A 17873-nucleotide genomic window follows, 5' to 3' on the forward strand; every position below is an offset into this window, starting at 1 on the left:
CTCAAGGTTGTATTTAATTCCACTTCCACTAATTGTGCATCCCAGCCCATGACCTCTTCGTGATTCAAACTCTGCCAAAGGGCTTGGGAATCAGGAAGTTAATGTCTAATTATATATGAGTTGCCCAACTGTGCTGCTGTTTATAGCTGGGCAATCATTAGTTGTGCCAGATTTAAACAATCCAATTTCTAAGTCCTTGAGACATTGTGCCCAGTGCCCCAACTGCAATTGACACCAATGTCAACTACTTCCAAACTGGAATCCTTGGTGCCCTCTGAGCTTGGTTGTCTGCTTACAGTTGTTTCATTACCAGCCCAGGTAAAACCTTCACCAAGGATGATGAAGGTGCCCTGAAGATGCTAATCCGGGGGGGTGGATTCTACTGGTGCAGGTGAACTAGTAGCTTCGATGATCAGCTGGGAGCAAACCGGTTCACCCCAACAATCAAATGGGCCAGGGGTGGGTTCCTGCCAGTTCTAACCTCTTCTATAGAAGAGGTTCCACAAATCTACAGTGCCGTTTAGAACCGGTTTTAGTTCCCTCCCCCCGCCCATCTGCCCATCATCAAGATGAAGAGCGAGATCAGGAATTCTGGGAGTTGAAGTCCACAAGTCTTAAAGCTGTCAAGTTTGAACACCCCTGTGGGGTTTTTGCTAAATGGTTAGGGGTGGAACGGTCTTGTAACTTGACGTGCTTCAATGCCAGCGTTCCTGAGCCAACATGACTGGTGGAGGAATTCTGGGAGTTGAAGTCCACAAGTCTTAAAGCTGTCAAGTTTGAACACTCCTGTGGGGTTTTTGGTTCCACCACAAAACCGCGGTAGACTAAAGCGCGCTCGACGAAAGCGCGTACCTGACATCACAGCGCTACGAAAACATCACGCTGTGAGCGGTAAAGTTAAAATTAACGCAAAAACCTTACCCTAACCCCCCCAAACCTAACCCTTATCCTAACGCTAACCCTTAACCTAACCCTAACCCTAACGCTTAACGTAACCCTAAACCTAACCCTAACCCTTAACCTAAACCTAAACCTAACCCTTACCTTTACGTGAATCGGCTTGCTTTAAAAGCGCTTTTTAAAGCGCCCTTTTTTCTCCGCAGTCGTATTTGTCGCATTGCTGATGACGTCAGGTACGCGCTTTAATCGGGCGCGCTTTAGTGGAGTGCAGTTTTGTCGTGCCACGGCGTTTTTTTCTAAAGGGTTAGGGGTGCAAGGATCTTGTAACTCAACAGCTTTAAGACTTGCGTGTAACAAATGCCAGAGTTTCTGAGCCAACATTTTTGTTGCTAAGCACCAAGCCACTCCCACTCGGTCATATGGCTGGCAAGCCACTCCCACAAAGCAGGCCACACCTACAGAAAAGGTTCTAAAAATTTTTGAAACCCATCACTGAAATGGGCCCGCCCACCTGCCTGCGCTATTTTCCTACCTTTATCTTCTCAACTGATTCGCGTGGGAGAGCAGATTGCTGCATGAATCAGCTGTGTTATTCCTCTGAGGAAACCCAGAAGTGAAGATTTCTTCAAACTGGGCATGCACGTGCAGCAAATTGTGCGATCACCGAACCGGTTGTTAAACAGGGAGGATCCCACCACTGTGCTAATCAGTCTGGTAACTGCAATGCCTGCAAGCAAATAACCAAGCTCAGAGAGCACCAAGAACTCCACAATTCAACCCTGAACCACATGTATATTCTCTTCTAATAGTACTTCCAAAGTTTTGCAATCTCTTATTTCCAAATCTCAGTATTTTGTAATCTTTTTAAATTCTTTGTTTTCAACATCATTGCCACTTGAAATGGTTGCATCAATAAACCAAACATGATTCTTTTCTAGCACTGATGATGTTAGCTAGTTTGTGTAATGTAATGTCTGCAAGAAAACAAGCAAGCTCAGAGAGCACGAAGGATCCTGAGCTACAAATATTCTCCTTTATTGGTATGATATTTTTCAATGAGAATAAAGTCTGGTGTGTTCAGTCTGAATTTTAAACTCCCATAAAATGTTTAATGATTTTGTGATGTCATTATTCCAGTAATTCTTGTTGATTGTGAATCCATATGTTTTACGTAAATACCAGTCTAATATCTTTCCAACTCAATCCTGCTTTTCCTCCCCATTATGTGTGGGTAATTTTCCTACTTCTTAGTTATATAGTCAATTATTTCAACCTTAACTCAGCACAATTGACATGTTATGTCTACTCAGAATAAAAAAGAAGAATATTTCAATTTGGCATTTCCCATTGATAGGAGTGCTAAGTAACCCAAAGCATGACCATCAGTTTTGCAACTGTTTAAAATAATCTTCAGTTTTAAAACATGGATGATTTAAAATTACACATTAAGTCAAAAGCCATGTGGGAATCATTAGTAAACACTGTTCAGATACTTAGTGGTGATATTGCAATGCCAATTGGAGTTGATAAATGTGTGATAATTAAAATAAAAGGGAAGGGTACTAACTACCAAGAAGATATTCAACTCAAGAATTCATAAGTAGAACAACCATGCAAAGTCTAGCAAATTTATAGGTATTTGGGAATCTTTTGTAGAGCCAGGTAAAAACACTGCAAGTAGTTAAGGAAAATCCTAGTCTAAATGATGGGAAAATATGGCCATCAACTCATGGGCAAACAGTAAGAAGGGGAAAAACAATAGGGCCTTAGTGATTATAAAGGTAAAGGTTCCTCTCACACATATATGCTAGTTGTTCCCAACTCTAGGGGGCAGTGCTCATCTCTGTTTCAAAGCTGAAAAGTCAGTGCTGTCTGAATATGTCTCCGTGCATGACTAAATGCCGAAGTCGCACAGAACACTGTTACCTTCCCACCAAACTGGTCCCTATTTTTCTACTTGCATTTTTACATGCTTTCGAACTACTAGGTTGGCAGAAGCTGAGACAAGTAACGGGAGCTCATTCCATTAGGTGGCACTAGGGATTTGAACCACCGAACTGCCAACCTTTCTGATCAACAAGCTCAGCGTCTTAGCCATTCAGCCACCGTGTCCCTTTAGTGATTATATAAACTCTTTTTTTACGATCCTGTAATCCCTTAATTGAGGTCTAGATTAAAAAAACAAAAACAAAAAAAGCAAAAACAAAACTTTGGAAGAATCTCAGAAGGAAGAGTTATTTGCAGAAATGGAATCTAAACAGGACTATAAAAAGCAATGGCTTGAAAGGAGATTAGTAAATTGAAAAACCAAAAGAAAGAAAAATAGTATAACTGCAGAACATGGCAGTAGCCTGAGAAAAGTACATTAAAAGGAAATAAAATGAATGTTTTTCTAATGACCAAGAACAAAATTATCAAAGGAAAACTAAAAGATTAGTTTTTTCAGGTATTGGCTATGCATAGCTTTGTTTTTCCAATTTTCAGCTCGCTTCTCAATTACTTCTTTCTTATATTCAGCTTTTGACTTAGTTGTCTTTAAAAGGCCTCCTTTATTTACTTCCTTAATCATTGGTTCTTCACTTTTCTGGATGTAATCATTCAAGCTGTGTTTTTCTTCTTCCACAGTCTGTTTTACTTGTATGAGTCCTCGACCACCCTCTGCTCTTTAGGGTGCAAAGCATGATTCATTGTCATAAGCTTCCTTGTTTTTCTGTCCAATTTGTCCAACTCCATCTAGGTCTAGTCAATTATTCCTGCAGAGTATTGAATCACAGGTATAGCCCAGGTATTTATGGCTTTTATGATGTTTCCTCCATTCAATTTGGACTGTAATATCTTGCGAATTCATCTAATGTACTTGGCTGAAGTTAATTCCTTGGCTTTATTATGCATTAAGTCAGATGCCTCTAAAATCCCCAAGTACTTGTAGCCTTCTTCTGGTTTTACTGCCTTTATCATTTCTTCATTCTCAAGTTCTATTCCATCATCTTCTATGACCTTGCCCGCTTTGGTTGCCATTGTTGCACATTTGTCAATTCCAAACCGCATACCAATGCTTTGGCTAAATTCTTTTGTGCTTTCAATTAATACATTCAGTTCAGCTTTTGTTTTACCAAACAGCTTCAAATCATCCATGTACACCAAGGGCGAAATTTTCAGTCCTTTCTTTGCAAGTTCGTATCCACAGTTCATCTTCTTCAAAATGATAGTCAGTGGTAGCATTGAGAGTATAAAAAGTAGGGGTGAAAGGGAATCGCCCTGGAAAATGCCTCGTTTAATTCCAACTTCACCCAGTACTTCCTCATTAGCTATAAGCTTCGTTTTCCAGAGGTTCATTGAAGTTTCCATAAATTTTTGTATGTTGCTGCTGATGCCAAAGATTTTCAGGCATTTCTTGATCCAGCTATGGGGAACTGAATCAAATGCTTTCTTATAGTCTATCCAAGCCATGAACAGGTTGGTTCGTCTTTTCTTTGAATTCTTTAGGATTAGTTTGTCAGCAGTTGGTCCTTTGTTCATTATTGTTGTTGTTGTTGTTGTTGTTGTTATCAGTAAATAATAACTTCCATTTTGTCACATGCCTGTTCCCAACATCTGATTAGAAAATGCATTTGGTAAACTTGTCTATTATCTTGGAGATTCATAGGAGACAGCAAGCAAATGACCTCATATATGTTATGGCACCATGGTGGTTTGTAAGAGATGCATAGCTCAGATTTCATTATTCTTGGAGAAATAAAAATCAGGAGCCATCATAAATTTATCACATAGATTAGATTTAACACATACTTCCTTAATCTCCTGGCTGTGCTTGGAGAGTCTAATCAGATTGCAACCCAGCAGTTATGAAGACCAGCAGGCTGGTTGATTTAGAGGTTAAATTAAAATTAAGATGGCAAGGATGAGCTGAAATCACATGCGCTGTCCTTGAGAAATTACTTCTGACTTTCAAATTGCTTTCTTCCTCAAATACTTTGACCCCCTGCTGCCACGTCCTAATGAAGGAAATATTTCCATATTAGAACATCAACTAACACAACGTATTATTTTAGATCTATGTTTTAAAATATGAAATTAAAAGGGGAGGCATTTTCAAAGATTTTGTCCACATACTTGTTTGGGAAGTAATTCTATTCATTTTGGTTGTATAATTCCCCCTCCCATATATTAAATAGAAAAAGAATTGCACTTGCAACGAAAATTAAACTTTAAAAAAGGTTCATGCGATATGCAGCTGTAAACATCTGCTATGGCCAAAAATGCGTACCAGTTTATTTAGTCCCCCTTTATTTCATAATGCAACACAATTTCATACTATTTTACATTCCTTCATCTGGCACACTTGGCAACTAACAGTGTGGAACAATATAACTTTGTGACTGTAGAACACAAGGGAAGATCTACAAGCAGTTATGGAAATGCATACTCTTCTGCCTCATTTCAGCTCCAGCTGGGTTGGAATAATTGCACTCTAAGTAGGGATTTCTAATGCTTAGGAGATAAATTTTCCTCCTTCAGCTAGAATTTCTGATCCCCCACTGTGCAATTACTATGTATGAAAGCCATGCATAAAACCAGAAGGCTGACAAGTTATGATACAGAGTTAAAACCTAAAAACTCAATATCATGACTTACTGAATCTATACTAAGATAATATATGGATTTAATTATTCAAAGATTAATAAATGTAAATTAACATTGACAATGTAGCTTCATTGCAAGAAGAAATTGAAAAAAAGAAAGTGGACCAAGGGATAAGCAACTGGAGTAGAACCATTGAAACACTGAAATACTGTAGGAAATTTGAATGGCATTTCAGAAGACTATTTGCATGGCATGTCTTCTCATTGTTCTTTCCCATAGTTCGTCACTATGTTTTATTCAATGAATCCATTTTTTAAAAATGTTCACACAGTTCACTGAACACTAAATAATTAGATTGGCTGTGTTTGCATAACACACTTGATTCCTGTGTCATACCAGTACAATACAATACAATACAATACAATACAATACAATACAATACAATACAATACAATACAATACAATACAATACAATATAATAGCAGAGTTGTAAGGGACCTTAGAGGTCTTCTAGTCAAACCCCCTGCCTAGGCAGGAAATCCTATGCCGTTTCAGATAAATGGCTATCCAACATCTTCTTAAAGACTTCCAGTGTTGGGGCATTCAAAACTTCTGGAGGCAAGCTGTTCCACTGATTAATTGTTCTCACTGTCAGGAAATTTCTCCTCAGTTCTAAGTTGCTTCTCTCCTTGATTAGTTTCCACCCATTGCTTCTTGTTCTACCCTCAGGTGCCTTGGAGAATATTTTGACTCCCTCTTCTTTGTGGCAACCCCTGAGATATTGGAACACGGCTATCATGTCTCCCCTAGTCCTTCTTTTCATTAAACTAGACATACCCAGTTCCTGCAACCGTTCTTCATATGTTTTAGTCTCCTGCCCCCTAATCATTTTTGTTGCTCTTCTCTGCACTCTTTCTAGAGTCTCCACATCTTTTCTACATCGTGGCGACCAAAACTGAATGCAGTATTCCAAGTGTGGCATTATAAAGTGGTATTAACCCTTCACGTGATCTTGATTCTATCCCTGTTTATGCAGCCTAGAACTGTGTTAGCTTTTGTGGCAGCTGCTGCACACTGCTCGCTCATATTTAAATGGTTGTCCTCTAGGACTCCAAGATCCCTCTCACAGTTACTACTATTGAGCAAGGTACCACCTACACTGTATAGTATAGTATGTATAGTCTGTATACTGTATAGCATAGTATGTATAGTCCAAAGCATTCTGACATTATGCTAAGACTCGCTCACTTAGCCATTACCATAAAACATAGCAGGGCACAGCAAATCACAACACAACAACAATAACAACAACAACATATCATCATCATTCAGGATTTGCCTTATGCCAAGGCAAAGTATATGAGTTTTGTATATTAGCCCTGTTCACACAGCACTTATTCAATTAATGGTATGGGGAGTTAGCATATAACCAAGTATAACTAATGGGGTAGGGAGGGGAGTTAAGAGGATCTGGTTACTCATTTTGAGTAGAAACAAAAAACTATGCAAACAGGCAAATGTGGGTTGATGGAGCTTGATTCTCTTGTCCAGCTGCAGAAACGTAGATGAAGTTGTATGGAGTCACTCTAACACTTATGTTCCTTTTATGCCCTCTACTTTTGGGAACCTGGGATGTGGATGTGACCTCCTAACTACAATTGGGGTGATGCTTGATGGCAACTAGGTCAACACAAATTATGTTTTTGCTTCAAAGGCGGGGGGGGGGGGGATGACACTTTCCCAGCTTCCTTCCCCTCATCACTATGCTTGCAGTGATGAGGGGGAAAATGCCTTCAGTTTTTCTATTCTGTACAGCAAGTCATGGATGATGCGATCAGTTATGTTATGAGTACATGGCCGAAAGATTGTAGGCTCCGTACAGATAGTGCTCAACTTGTTTAGTGACCGTCTGAAGTTACAACAGCATTGAAAAAAAGGGACTTATGACTGTTTTTCATGCATATGACCTTTACAGCATCTCCATGGTCATGTGATTAAAATTCCAACACTTGGCAACTGAGTCATGTTTATGATGGTTGCGATCAGTGGTGAAATTTAAAAAATTTTATTACGAGTTCTGTGGGCGTGGCTTGGTGGGCATGGCAGGGGAAGGATACTGCACAATCTTCATTACCACCCCACTCTGTGGCGAGCCAGAGGTGGCATTTGCCGGTTCTCCGAACTACTCAAAATTTCCGTTACCGGTTCTCCGAACTACTCAACATTTCCGCTACCGGTTCTCTAGAATCTGCCAGAACTTGCTGGATTTCACCCCTGGTTGTGACCTTCTGACAAGCCAAGTCAATAGGGAAGCCAGATTCACTTAACAACTGTGTTACTAACTTAGAAACTCCAGTGATTCACTTAACAACTGTGGCAAGAAAAGTCATTAAATGGGTCAAAACGTGCATCTCTGGAATGCCATATGGTATTAATAATTCTCCTTAAGGCAAATGGTACAAAGGGGAAAAATTATCTAGATATAATGGATTAATCACATCTAAATGAAGTCAGTTTGCCATTTATTTTAATGCTGCATCCTAATTCACTGGTGAAATGCAGCCTTCTTGTCTTTAAATGTTTTCATTTGCTAAACTGAAAAGTCTGCACATATGGACCTAATTTCCAGTAGAAGACATATGTGTGGTCTACACCGTTGGAAAAAAAAGTGGTGGTTATAAAAATATTGGGCAAAAAGTGCATATTCTCCCCCCTCTCCCTCCCTCCCTCTCTTCCTCTCTCTCCCTCTCCTTAGTTTTAGGTTGGATCTCTATTTAATGATCATCCACTCTACTTCTGTCCTGTCCTCAGATGCTTTGGAGAATAAATAGATAATAGGAGAAAATTAAAAACCCTACAGTGTGATGTACCCTGAATGTATTTAGATCAATAAAGAAGAGTGATGGAAATAGAAGACTTTCCTTGGTTAATAAGGGCACAGGAGATCATTCTATACCCCACATAGAATGTACTGCCTAGAATAAATGTGATTTTGGCATTTCCATATACTCCAAACACTCAAGCTTTTATTGGCAGGAAGAACTACAAAAGTTTTTCTCCTTGAAGCAAGAATGTTCTTCAATGTGAAATCTTGGCTCTTGAGAGCTTTTTGCTTCTGATTTCCAGGCTGTTGGTTTCTAGGTCTCGACATGTGACTGGCACAAGGATGCCCTCTTCCCTTAGGCAGCCATTGGGGAGTAGCAAATTGGGATTTATTATCACTCTGTCTCACAAAAGGAAATCAGAAATGCCTGGGGTCAAAGTGAAAAGGCAACAGTTCTTTTCCCTTTGTAGCCACCAAGTCATTGGAATTCTAGCTGGTAACTCCCGAGAAACTGATCATCCAGAAGCTGTTGGCCGACAACTGCTAGCATCTCTCTCAGTAGGTTTACTTTAATGCTTTGTAAAGTAGAACTTGAGATCACAAGCTTACTACGGTAGTTCAGTCCCTACAATGGGTTTCAGATTGAGAAAGATGCTCTTTAAAAGCCACCAATTCAGAGGGCCAGCAACCTCTTTTGGGCAGGGATATAGCCATCTGTTCCTAATCATAGTGGTGCCCAAATGATGAAACGTGATGTCATGACACACCCTCTGCCCTTTTCTTTTTGGCATTGACACATCACATGCAAAGAAAAGAGCTCACATGCCCTTTGCATTGCAATCTCATTGCATGCATTTGATCACTTGCCTCCCTTTAGATACCCAAGGACTGAGGATTGCTTGATGCTGTGTGATGTTCTAAGATTCCTCTTGGTAAGTTTCAGCTATTGAGTTTTGTTGATTGAAAACATCTGCCAGCTACAGCTCATGTCCAGTGGTGGGATTCAACATTTTTTTAATACCGGATCTGTGGGCGTGGCTTTGTGGGTGTGGTGTGGCTTTGTGGGCGTGGCAGGGGAAGGATACTGCAAAATCCCCATTCCCACCCCACTAACCTGCTTTCCAGCTCCGTCCTCCTGTTCAGGGCAACAAAAGAAGATCAACAGGGAGGCTGGGGTGGGGCCAGCCTATTTGCCGGTTCTCCGAACTACTCAAAATTTCCTCTACCGGTTCTCCAGAACCTGTCAGAACTGACTGAATATCACCTCTGCTGATGAGGCTGTAGAACTTACTGCCCACAGGCCTTCTCTGGGTGGAAGAAAACCTTTCAGATGTCTGAGAAATGATGGCTTAGCTACCTTCCCACTTACGTACATGTCCATATATTTCACACTGTCGTGATTGAGATAACATGTTGCACAGCCGCGTGATTTATTTACAAAACTTTAGCTAAAACATGGCTTAGCACAATGTGTGAATTCAGTCATTCTCTTTTAGCATCATCTGAAATGTCACAAATTCTTTAGAGATTCAGAATGGATTGGGGAGGGGGGGGGGGTTTCTTGTAACTGTAAAAAAATTAATTCCAAACAAGGCTTTTATTGTCTCATCCTTTCATCTCCACATTTTTTTTTTCCTGGTAGAGAGATAATCGTGTCTTTTACTTGTAACCTTCCTGTCAGTTCCTTCCATTTTTCAGTTTAGGAAAAATATATATTAAATTGAAAGAGATGAAACAGCTGCATGGTGTCTTTTGATTCCTGGAACTAAGCCTTCTTCTCTGGAAGTACTCAAAGTCTAAAATTAAAAATGTAATTTAAGGACTCTGACATCCTGACATAGGCCTGAGTTTCTGGAACAAGCGAAGTAGCAAAAATGTGTGTGTGCTTTTGTGACACAACAGAACACATATCTTTGGAAGTCTGTCACAGGCCTCCTGAATCCCTTAGGTCAGTGATGGCTAGCCTTTTTGTTGTTGCGTGCTGAAAGTGCGTGTGTCCGCCTGCACCCATAATGCAATGCATGCGTGACATCCACACACAAGGGCAGTCACTCGTGCCCTTGTGACCTCTAGACTGGATTACTGCAACATGCTCTACATGGGGCTGCCCTTGAAGAGTATTCGGCGACTTCAGCTTGTCCAGAATGCAGCCGCGCGAGCAATCGTGGGTGCGCCTTGGTTCACCCACGTAACACCTATCCTCCGCGAGCTGCACTGGCTGCCTGTTGATCTCCGGGTACACTTCAAGGTGCTAGTTGTCACCTACAAAGCCCTTCATGGTACTGGATCTGGGTACTTAAGAGACCGCCTACTGCCAATTACCTCCACTAGACCAATTAGATCCCACAGACTAGGCCTCCTCCGAATTCCATCAGCCGGCCAGTGTCGACTGGCGACTACCCGGAGGAGAGCCTTCTCTGTGGCTGCTCCAACCCTCTGGAACGAACTCCCCGTGGAGATTCGTACCCTCACCACCCTCCAGGCCTTCCACATAGCCCTTAAATCCTGGCTGTTCCGACAGGCCTGGGGCTAAAGACTTGCTGCCCCACTTCGAATGGTATGATTGTTGTGTTTTTAACTATGTATGGCTTTTTATGTTTTTTGTAATTCTGTTTGTTTTCCCCTCCCTTTGAGTTGTGAGCCGCCCTGAGTCCCTTCAGGGAAAGGGCGGCATACAAATAAATTAAAACTACAAACTACAAACTACATACCCACACCCCACCCCTGCGCACGTCCGCATGACACCCCCGCTCACCCCCCATGTCCCATTCTGGGCCTGTAGGCCTCCCTGCAACCTCCTGGGACTGAAAACAGGTCACAGGGGTGCACTGCACCCCCTGCTCCCACCGTGCATGCATGACCACCATCCCATTCATGCATGTGTAACCCCCACACACGCATCTCCCGCATGTGCCTGCATGCATGCACTGCAGTGACCCAAAAATCAGTTGGCTAGCGAGAGGCACCCACACATGCGCGGTGGAGCAGAGCTAGGCCGATGTTGGCTCATGTGCCCACACAGGGGGCTCTGCATGGCACCTGTGGCACACTTGCCATAAGTTTGCCATCACAGCCTTAGGTGATACTAGCATTGGCACATTAACATAAAGATCTGTAGTGTGTACTGAATTCAATATTTTCTTGATCTTGTTTTTCGGCGTCATTTTCAGGAATATGTGTTAGTTTAAAAGCAGAGAAACAATCTCTGCTAATGTATGAAGTTCTTGAACAACACTGCAAATATTCTGCTTTCTGAATGAAGTCCTTTGCCTGAACTCATCAAAAAACATGGAAGAATAAAGTTTATTATTTTTGGATTTCCATTCTGCGAAGCATTTTGTAATGTTCAATGTTTTCTGTGTTTGAATTATTTTTGAAAGAGTAGAAATTCATTCCCTCCTGAAATGAAAGGAGCTTATGACATTTGAACATTTTATTACACTGTATTGCTTTTTATTGATTGTTCTTAGCTGCCTGAAATTTGCAGGAAAGATGGATGGCCATATAACTGTTCTAAATAAGTAAGCTTGAGATTTACTTATAGGGGATATTTTTATATTATTTACAAGAAAACAAAAATAATGCCATCTCCACACTATTAAGATGTGCAGTTTTATTCCTGCCGCATACAAATTTAACCATCTCAGGTACAATGGATAAACAGTCTAATTGTCCTAGTCTCAGTTTTGAACTGGATGCTTGTTAGTGAATCATAGGTTTTTAAGAGATACCACCTTCCTTATCCATCTGGTTTAAAGGAAACAGTGCAGTGATTTAAAATCAATTTAAAAGCAAAATAATTTAAAATCCCAGATTGAGGGGACTCTCCTCTGAAGAGGCGTGATTACTTTTCAGTCGCTCAAATTTTAAAATTACCCAGCATGTTTCATTATGAACAGATCAATAGAAGTTCCTTCCATATGCTCAAATAACTGTTGGGTAAGAAAAACACATGGTATGTGGGCAGCCCTGAGCCCACAAAGCAGCACCCATTCTTGGGTGAGAAATTATAATTATTCTAAAGTTCTTGGTGGTCTGAAGGCTATGAGTTTTCCCCTCCACAACAAAACACCAAAGCAATAGGAGCCAGAATTACAGCCTCCCAATGTCAATGTCAGAGCTTTCCTCTTCTTTAGCACAACTTTAAAAAAAAATGGAAACAAGCTGAGGAGATGTTGTTTTACTGGCTGACTTCCTGCCTCATTAACTGAATAATCCATTCAAGCAGTTCAAGGCTTAGTTCACAGTAGAAGAAGAGCTGTCCTTGAAGGGAACTGGGAATGCAAAAGAAGAAATCACAGGGTTGCAAAAATGGAGACTGATGACCTATTTTAATTTTCTCGTTTGATTTGCTCTTGATCTGGTATAAGTTGGCTATGCTGGGAATGTCACTAGAAAAGGAAGCCGGGGTACGGCCCCAGAGGGCGGACAGGAAGTCGGACATGCTGGGAAGGTCTCTGACATAGGAAAAGGGACAGACAGAAAGTCCTTCCTGGCCAAAACAAAGGGTGAAGTGGTAAGTCACATAGTTTGTTTGGTACGTATTTTTAGTCCTCAGTATGTCTCCCAAAACCAATTAACAATGAGTTCCGGGGTACAACTGTATTTATGACTGTCATAGCATCCCTTAGTCACATGATCATCTTTTGTGCCCTTCACAGTTGGCTTCCACAAGCAGAGTCAAGGGCATTGTAATTGCAAGGTGCGGTCGCATGATATCTCACTTAACAACCACGGCAGAAATAACATCGTTAGTCTGTTGCAGTCCTGTGGTGTCTCTCTTAATGTCTGCAACACTTAACATCAAAGTTGCTGGTCCCAATTGTGGTCATTAAGCAAGGACTGCATGCACTTCTGTATTTCAAAATTCAGTGAAAGGTTACACATCCCTGCCAGAGCCCACCCACTCAAAAGGCGAGTATTTTCCACATGTACAAAAATACACATTTATTTCAGAACATATACAATAGCAAAAAAAAAAAAAAAAAAAAAATTACGAAGATATATTATACAATCTTGAAGCTTTTGGAAGATAACTGCATTACTTTCAATATATTATAATAAAGACACATAGAATACTTATGTAAGCTCTGCCTGCAATGCCATCACTACCACCACCAGCAAAATGTAATGCCATTGGAGAGCATCTTTATAAAACAAAAAAAATATGGGACAAATAAAAATTAATAGCCAAATGGAACATAGATAGAATGGTGATATACATATAACTTGGACTTTTAAGTTACAAAAAAGGTCAAAAGTCATCCTTTATTATTTTTTCCCCCTCTTGGCAAAGGAAGAAATTGACTGCAACAAGCTCCTCATAAAACTTTAAGACATCTTTTCTTGGAGAACAATGAAATGGACCATAGGCTTCAAAAGAGCAATACAATACCAAAGCTATGAAGGCCAAGCCGATTTTAACACATTACAGCCAAATCACCATGAACACGAAACATAAATTTACAATGTCCAGAATATATCCGAGCTATTTTTAAAAAGTTACATAGCAAGCACGTACACAAGTGTTTGCTAAGTGTTATACAATCAAGTGTTTCTCTTAAAACGTGCCATGTGACCTTCCTAGATACCAGGAAATGTTTTTTTAAAATTGCAGGAATATAGCTAAGAAAACCATTCCACTCAAATAGCTTCCTCCGTTCCCTGATGAAGACGACACCTCCTTGGATATTAAAGCAATACCAAGTCAAATTGAAATAACATTCTTTGATATCCGCTGCTCAAACGTAGGATTCCTCTGTAAAGAAATTCTGGTCTGTATCCTTGAATTTGGGATCACTGCACAACTTTTTCAGCCATTCCATTTTATTAGCATCAGTTCCCTCCGGGGTTTTGGAAAAGCTATTATTTGGAGCCATTTGAAATGAGCATTCATCCTCAGCCTTGACTGAGGGGCGTGAAGAAGCACAACATTCATTTTCCAAGTTGATGTCAGCATCTTTGGGCTGTCTGCTCAATGAAGATTTATCAGTTTTGGAATCTGCTGCTTGCTGGACCGCAACTCCTGGGAAACGTGCGGTTTCGTTTAACTTTCTCTCTGTGACCCCCTGATGGTCAGCCCCCAAATCAGCCTCTGGCTTGGGCTTATTTTGAGATGGTGGCTTAAGACTGGGTGGTGGTGGTTTGTGAGGAAGAAACACTGTAGAATTTTCCTCTTCTTCTTCTTCCTTGCTTTGCTCTGCTAAAAGCTCCAAGGCCTTTAGCCGTTTCTCCTGGGCCTCCATGACACAAAAAGGAAGGCTAGTGAATTGCCCAATGTCCTGAGGAGATCCATTTCCCAAGTGCCCCGCCACAGAATTGACATCCGTGGTACAAACGTTGCCCGTTCCTTGTTGCCCCTGAGCTAAATTACTCTCAGAGGGAAATGTTGTTGACTCCAAAGTTATTTTCACGGAAGTGTTCTTTTTCTCATCCTGCTTGGAGGCTCTTTCCCTTTTCCGTAGAGTCCAGTTTTTCATGGTGGAAGCACCGCTTTTCAACCATGTGCTGGGGTGCAGAGTGACCGGGTTTTTGTGAGGAAGCCATTCCAGGTTGTCTTTCTTAATAGGTATCAAGCTGCTGGTTTGGTTATTGTTGGCTTGGTTAGAAAAAGCGCTAACTCCAGATCCAAGGTGGCCTCCTGAAAAGGGATTAAAATCAGGAGAAACCTCTCCAAATTTCCTCTGTGGCTGAGAGGCACAGTCTAGAGGAGAGGAAGCCTCGGTTGGGGTAAACACCGAATAGTCCGAAAACTGGGAAAAAGCACTATCAAGAGAGCTCATCGAAGACCCTGATGGGGACGTTCCTGGGGATGAGAGGCTAGAACAGCTAGTCCTTGAGCAAATATTTAACCTAAGTGGTGGCGGCAGGAGGAGACGGTTAGAAACATCTTTCTTTTCACTGATACGACTTTCGGGACCATCCTTGCTGCTTACTTCTATCCCCATGACCAAATTCTGATTGATAAGTTTCTGGCCTTCTACTTGGAGAGAACGAAACTGCTCGAGATAGTCTTCATTTGTGTGGGACAGAACAGCATCGCAGCTGGCTTTGCGCACAGCACTTTCGTGAAACCCACCGAGGGGTGTAAACTTGGAGTCAAGAAGACCAATCGTGGGCTCTGAACAGCGCCTGTGCCTCCTTGAGCTCTTCAGAACGTCTGAGATGGCCGTTGATGAATAACCTGAGGTGACGGAACACAGAGACTCGTTCTCCGAATGCTCCCGTGACGAGGATTTGTGATGGAAGCCCACAGAAATGGATACTGGCTGAGATTTGATGGACAATTTAATCTGAGCATCTCCAGCTTCTGGCGAGTCCAAATCACAGTCGCTCAAGGTCAAAACGGAGTCTCTGCTCCTGTTCTCTTTCCCTCGTTTTTTAAAAAGGTTGTCAAATGCGGGGTCCGCACAGTCGTTTAGTTCGTTTTCCAAACTGTCGTAGGAGGAGTCATTCAGATGAAAAGAAGAGAGATCTGCAAAAATATGAAAACGGGTGTTACCGAATTTTAAGGTTTCATCAGCTCAATCTAGAGCTCTGAAACTCTGAATAAAACAACAGCAGGCTTATTTACTACTTTACAGAGGTCAATATTGGAGCATTTGGAAGCTGCAGCTGGTGCAGAGTGCAGGGGGGTGGGGAGACTAGGCAGTTTTTGGGAGCCCAAGCATGCCCATGTACAGTAACTCCACCACTCTGCGAACTGCACTGGCTGCTGATTTGTTTCTGGGTGCAATTCAAGGTGCTGGTAATTACCCTTAAAGTCGTTTATGGGATGGTTCCAGGCTACCCGGAGAACTGTCCCATCCCACTGGGATTGGTCCACCTCACCCATGCCAGCACAGGAAGCATAATGCAGGCCCCATCAGCCTGAGTATTCCGGCTAGTGGGCTTCCAAGAAAGGGGACTACTCTGCCACTGCACCTGTTCTCTGGAACATCTTAAGCTTCCTCCCATCCACCCACCCCCAAATTGAAGTCGGCTCCAACCTGGTTCTGCCAGTTGGCTTGGGGCTTTGACAGAGGAGCTTCATGTAGGGGGTGGGTTGATTAACAAAGATCCCACCCCACTTCTCCTCTCAACTTATTCCCTCCCCTCATCTTTTCAAATAAATTGATGTTATAGTATTGTTATTTCCATTCTTATAAATTATACAGTGTTGTCTTTTAATAAGATAAGCCACCCAGAGTTACCATGTGGCAAAGATGGGCAGCTAATAAATTTTACAAACAAACCTGCAAATATGTTTATCAGTTGTTGAACTAATTTTATCTATTCTTAGAGACATCCTGAGATATCTTCCAGCAGAGTGATGGCTATGTGGAAGGCTACTCAGTCACCTTCATGTGACTTGTTCCTAGGAGTCTCTTGAGTTTTTGACCACAAGCTGACTAGCTCCATTGAGTGTTTTGAAACATATATTGCAATCCAGTGGTGGGATTCAATTTTTTTCACTACCGGTTCTGTAGGCGTACCATGCCTTGGTGGGCGTGGCTTGGTGGGTATGGCAGGATGCTGCAAAATCTCCATTTCACCCCACTCCAGGGGAAGGATACTGTAAAATCCACATTCCCTCCCCACCCCACTAACCTTCTATCCAGCTCCGTTCTCCTGTGCAGGGCAACAGAAGAAGACCCAGCTGATCAGCTGGGACTCTGATCAGCTGCGATTTGGGAGGCAGCAAATAGAAGGGGCAGAGCCAGCCAGAGGTGGTATTTGCCAGTTCTACGAACTACTCAAAATTTCTGCTACTGGTTCTCCAGAATCTGTCAGAACTGGCTGAATACCACCTCCGTTGCAATCCTCATTTTAAAAAATGCCAAAACAACAAGTTGCGAAAACTAGGCTAAAAAGCTAGAATATTGCAATTTCCTCCCACTATGCTTTTTTTCTCTTTAGTTACCTGAACCATCTTCCCGGTTGTCATTTTTGGGCATAATATCTGCAAAGACAGAAGTAAGTTCTTCCCCAAAGATCCTGCAGCAATTTTCGATGAGAAACTGTACAAGGACAGAAACCTGTGAACGAAGGAGAATGTTGAGATTAAGGCATGAAGGTCACCATGGAATTCAAGGTAAGTCAAAGAATTTTTTTACAAGACTCCAGCTTGCCTCTGCCGGCCCACCAGGTAGAAAGTTCACTTTTAACTTGTTTTATACTTTTCCTCCTTTAATGGAATTAATGTCACAGCATTTTTAGTATTAGCGTTATATGTTGTGAAAAAAATGTGCAGTTATGTAAACCTTCCGAATGCCCTTTAATGACAAATCTCATCCTATATATAAAACATGTTCTTTCAAATAAAATAAAATAAAAGCAAGTGAGACTTCCTTCTCATTCTGCTGTTCCTTTGGCACAGAGCAGGCTTTTCCTGCAGATCCTTCCTCAGCTCAGTATTAGAACATTTTCCTTGTTATCTCTTGTCAAATTATGTGCTCTCTGATTTCTATGCCAGTTCTTTTCCTCCCACACAAATCCTCCTATTGAAACCTGTTTGTTCTAGGCTGCCTCCCAAAACTAGGTTGGAATCCGAAAATGTTCCACAATGATTACTGATCACATTGGC

The 17873-nt window shown here is 41.5% G+C and overlaps 1 protein-coding gene across 3 annotated transcripts in view; it reads right to left on the bottom strand.

Annotated features, from left to right (window-relative positions):
* Nucleotides 1–13291: 13291 nt before the first annotated feature.
* The window catches only part of ARHGAP20 (Rho GTPase activating protein 20), a 101708-nt gene continuing 97126 nt past the window's right edge, over nt 13292–17873 (bottom strand). For all 3 annotated transcript variants that reach the window (XM_032220073.1, XM_032220074.1, XM_032220071.1), the window contains 2 exons: nt 17211–17325; nt 13292–15782 (listed from right to left, as the gene is read on the bottom strand). In XM_032220073.1, the coding sequence (XP_032075964.1) occupies nt 14050–15782; nt 17211–17325 (1848 nt within the window). In that variant the 3' untranslated portion in view covers nt 13292–14049. The remainder of the gene's footprint in view (nt 15783–17210; nt 17326–17873) is intronic.

The sequence above is a fragment of the Thamnophis elegans genome, chromosome 6, assembly GCF_009769535.1.
Source record: "Thamnophis elegans isolate rThaEle1 chromosome 6, rThaEle1.pri, whole genome shotgun sequence".
Taxonomy (NCBI): Eukaryota; Metazoa; Chordata; class Lepidosauria; order Squamata; family Colubridae; genus Thamnophis; species Thamnophis elegans.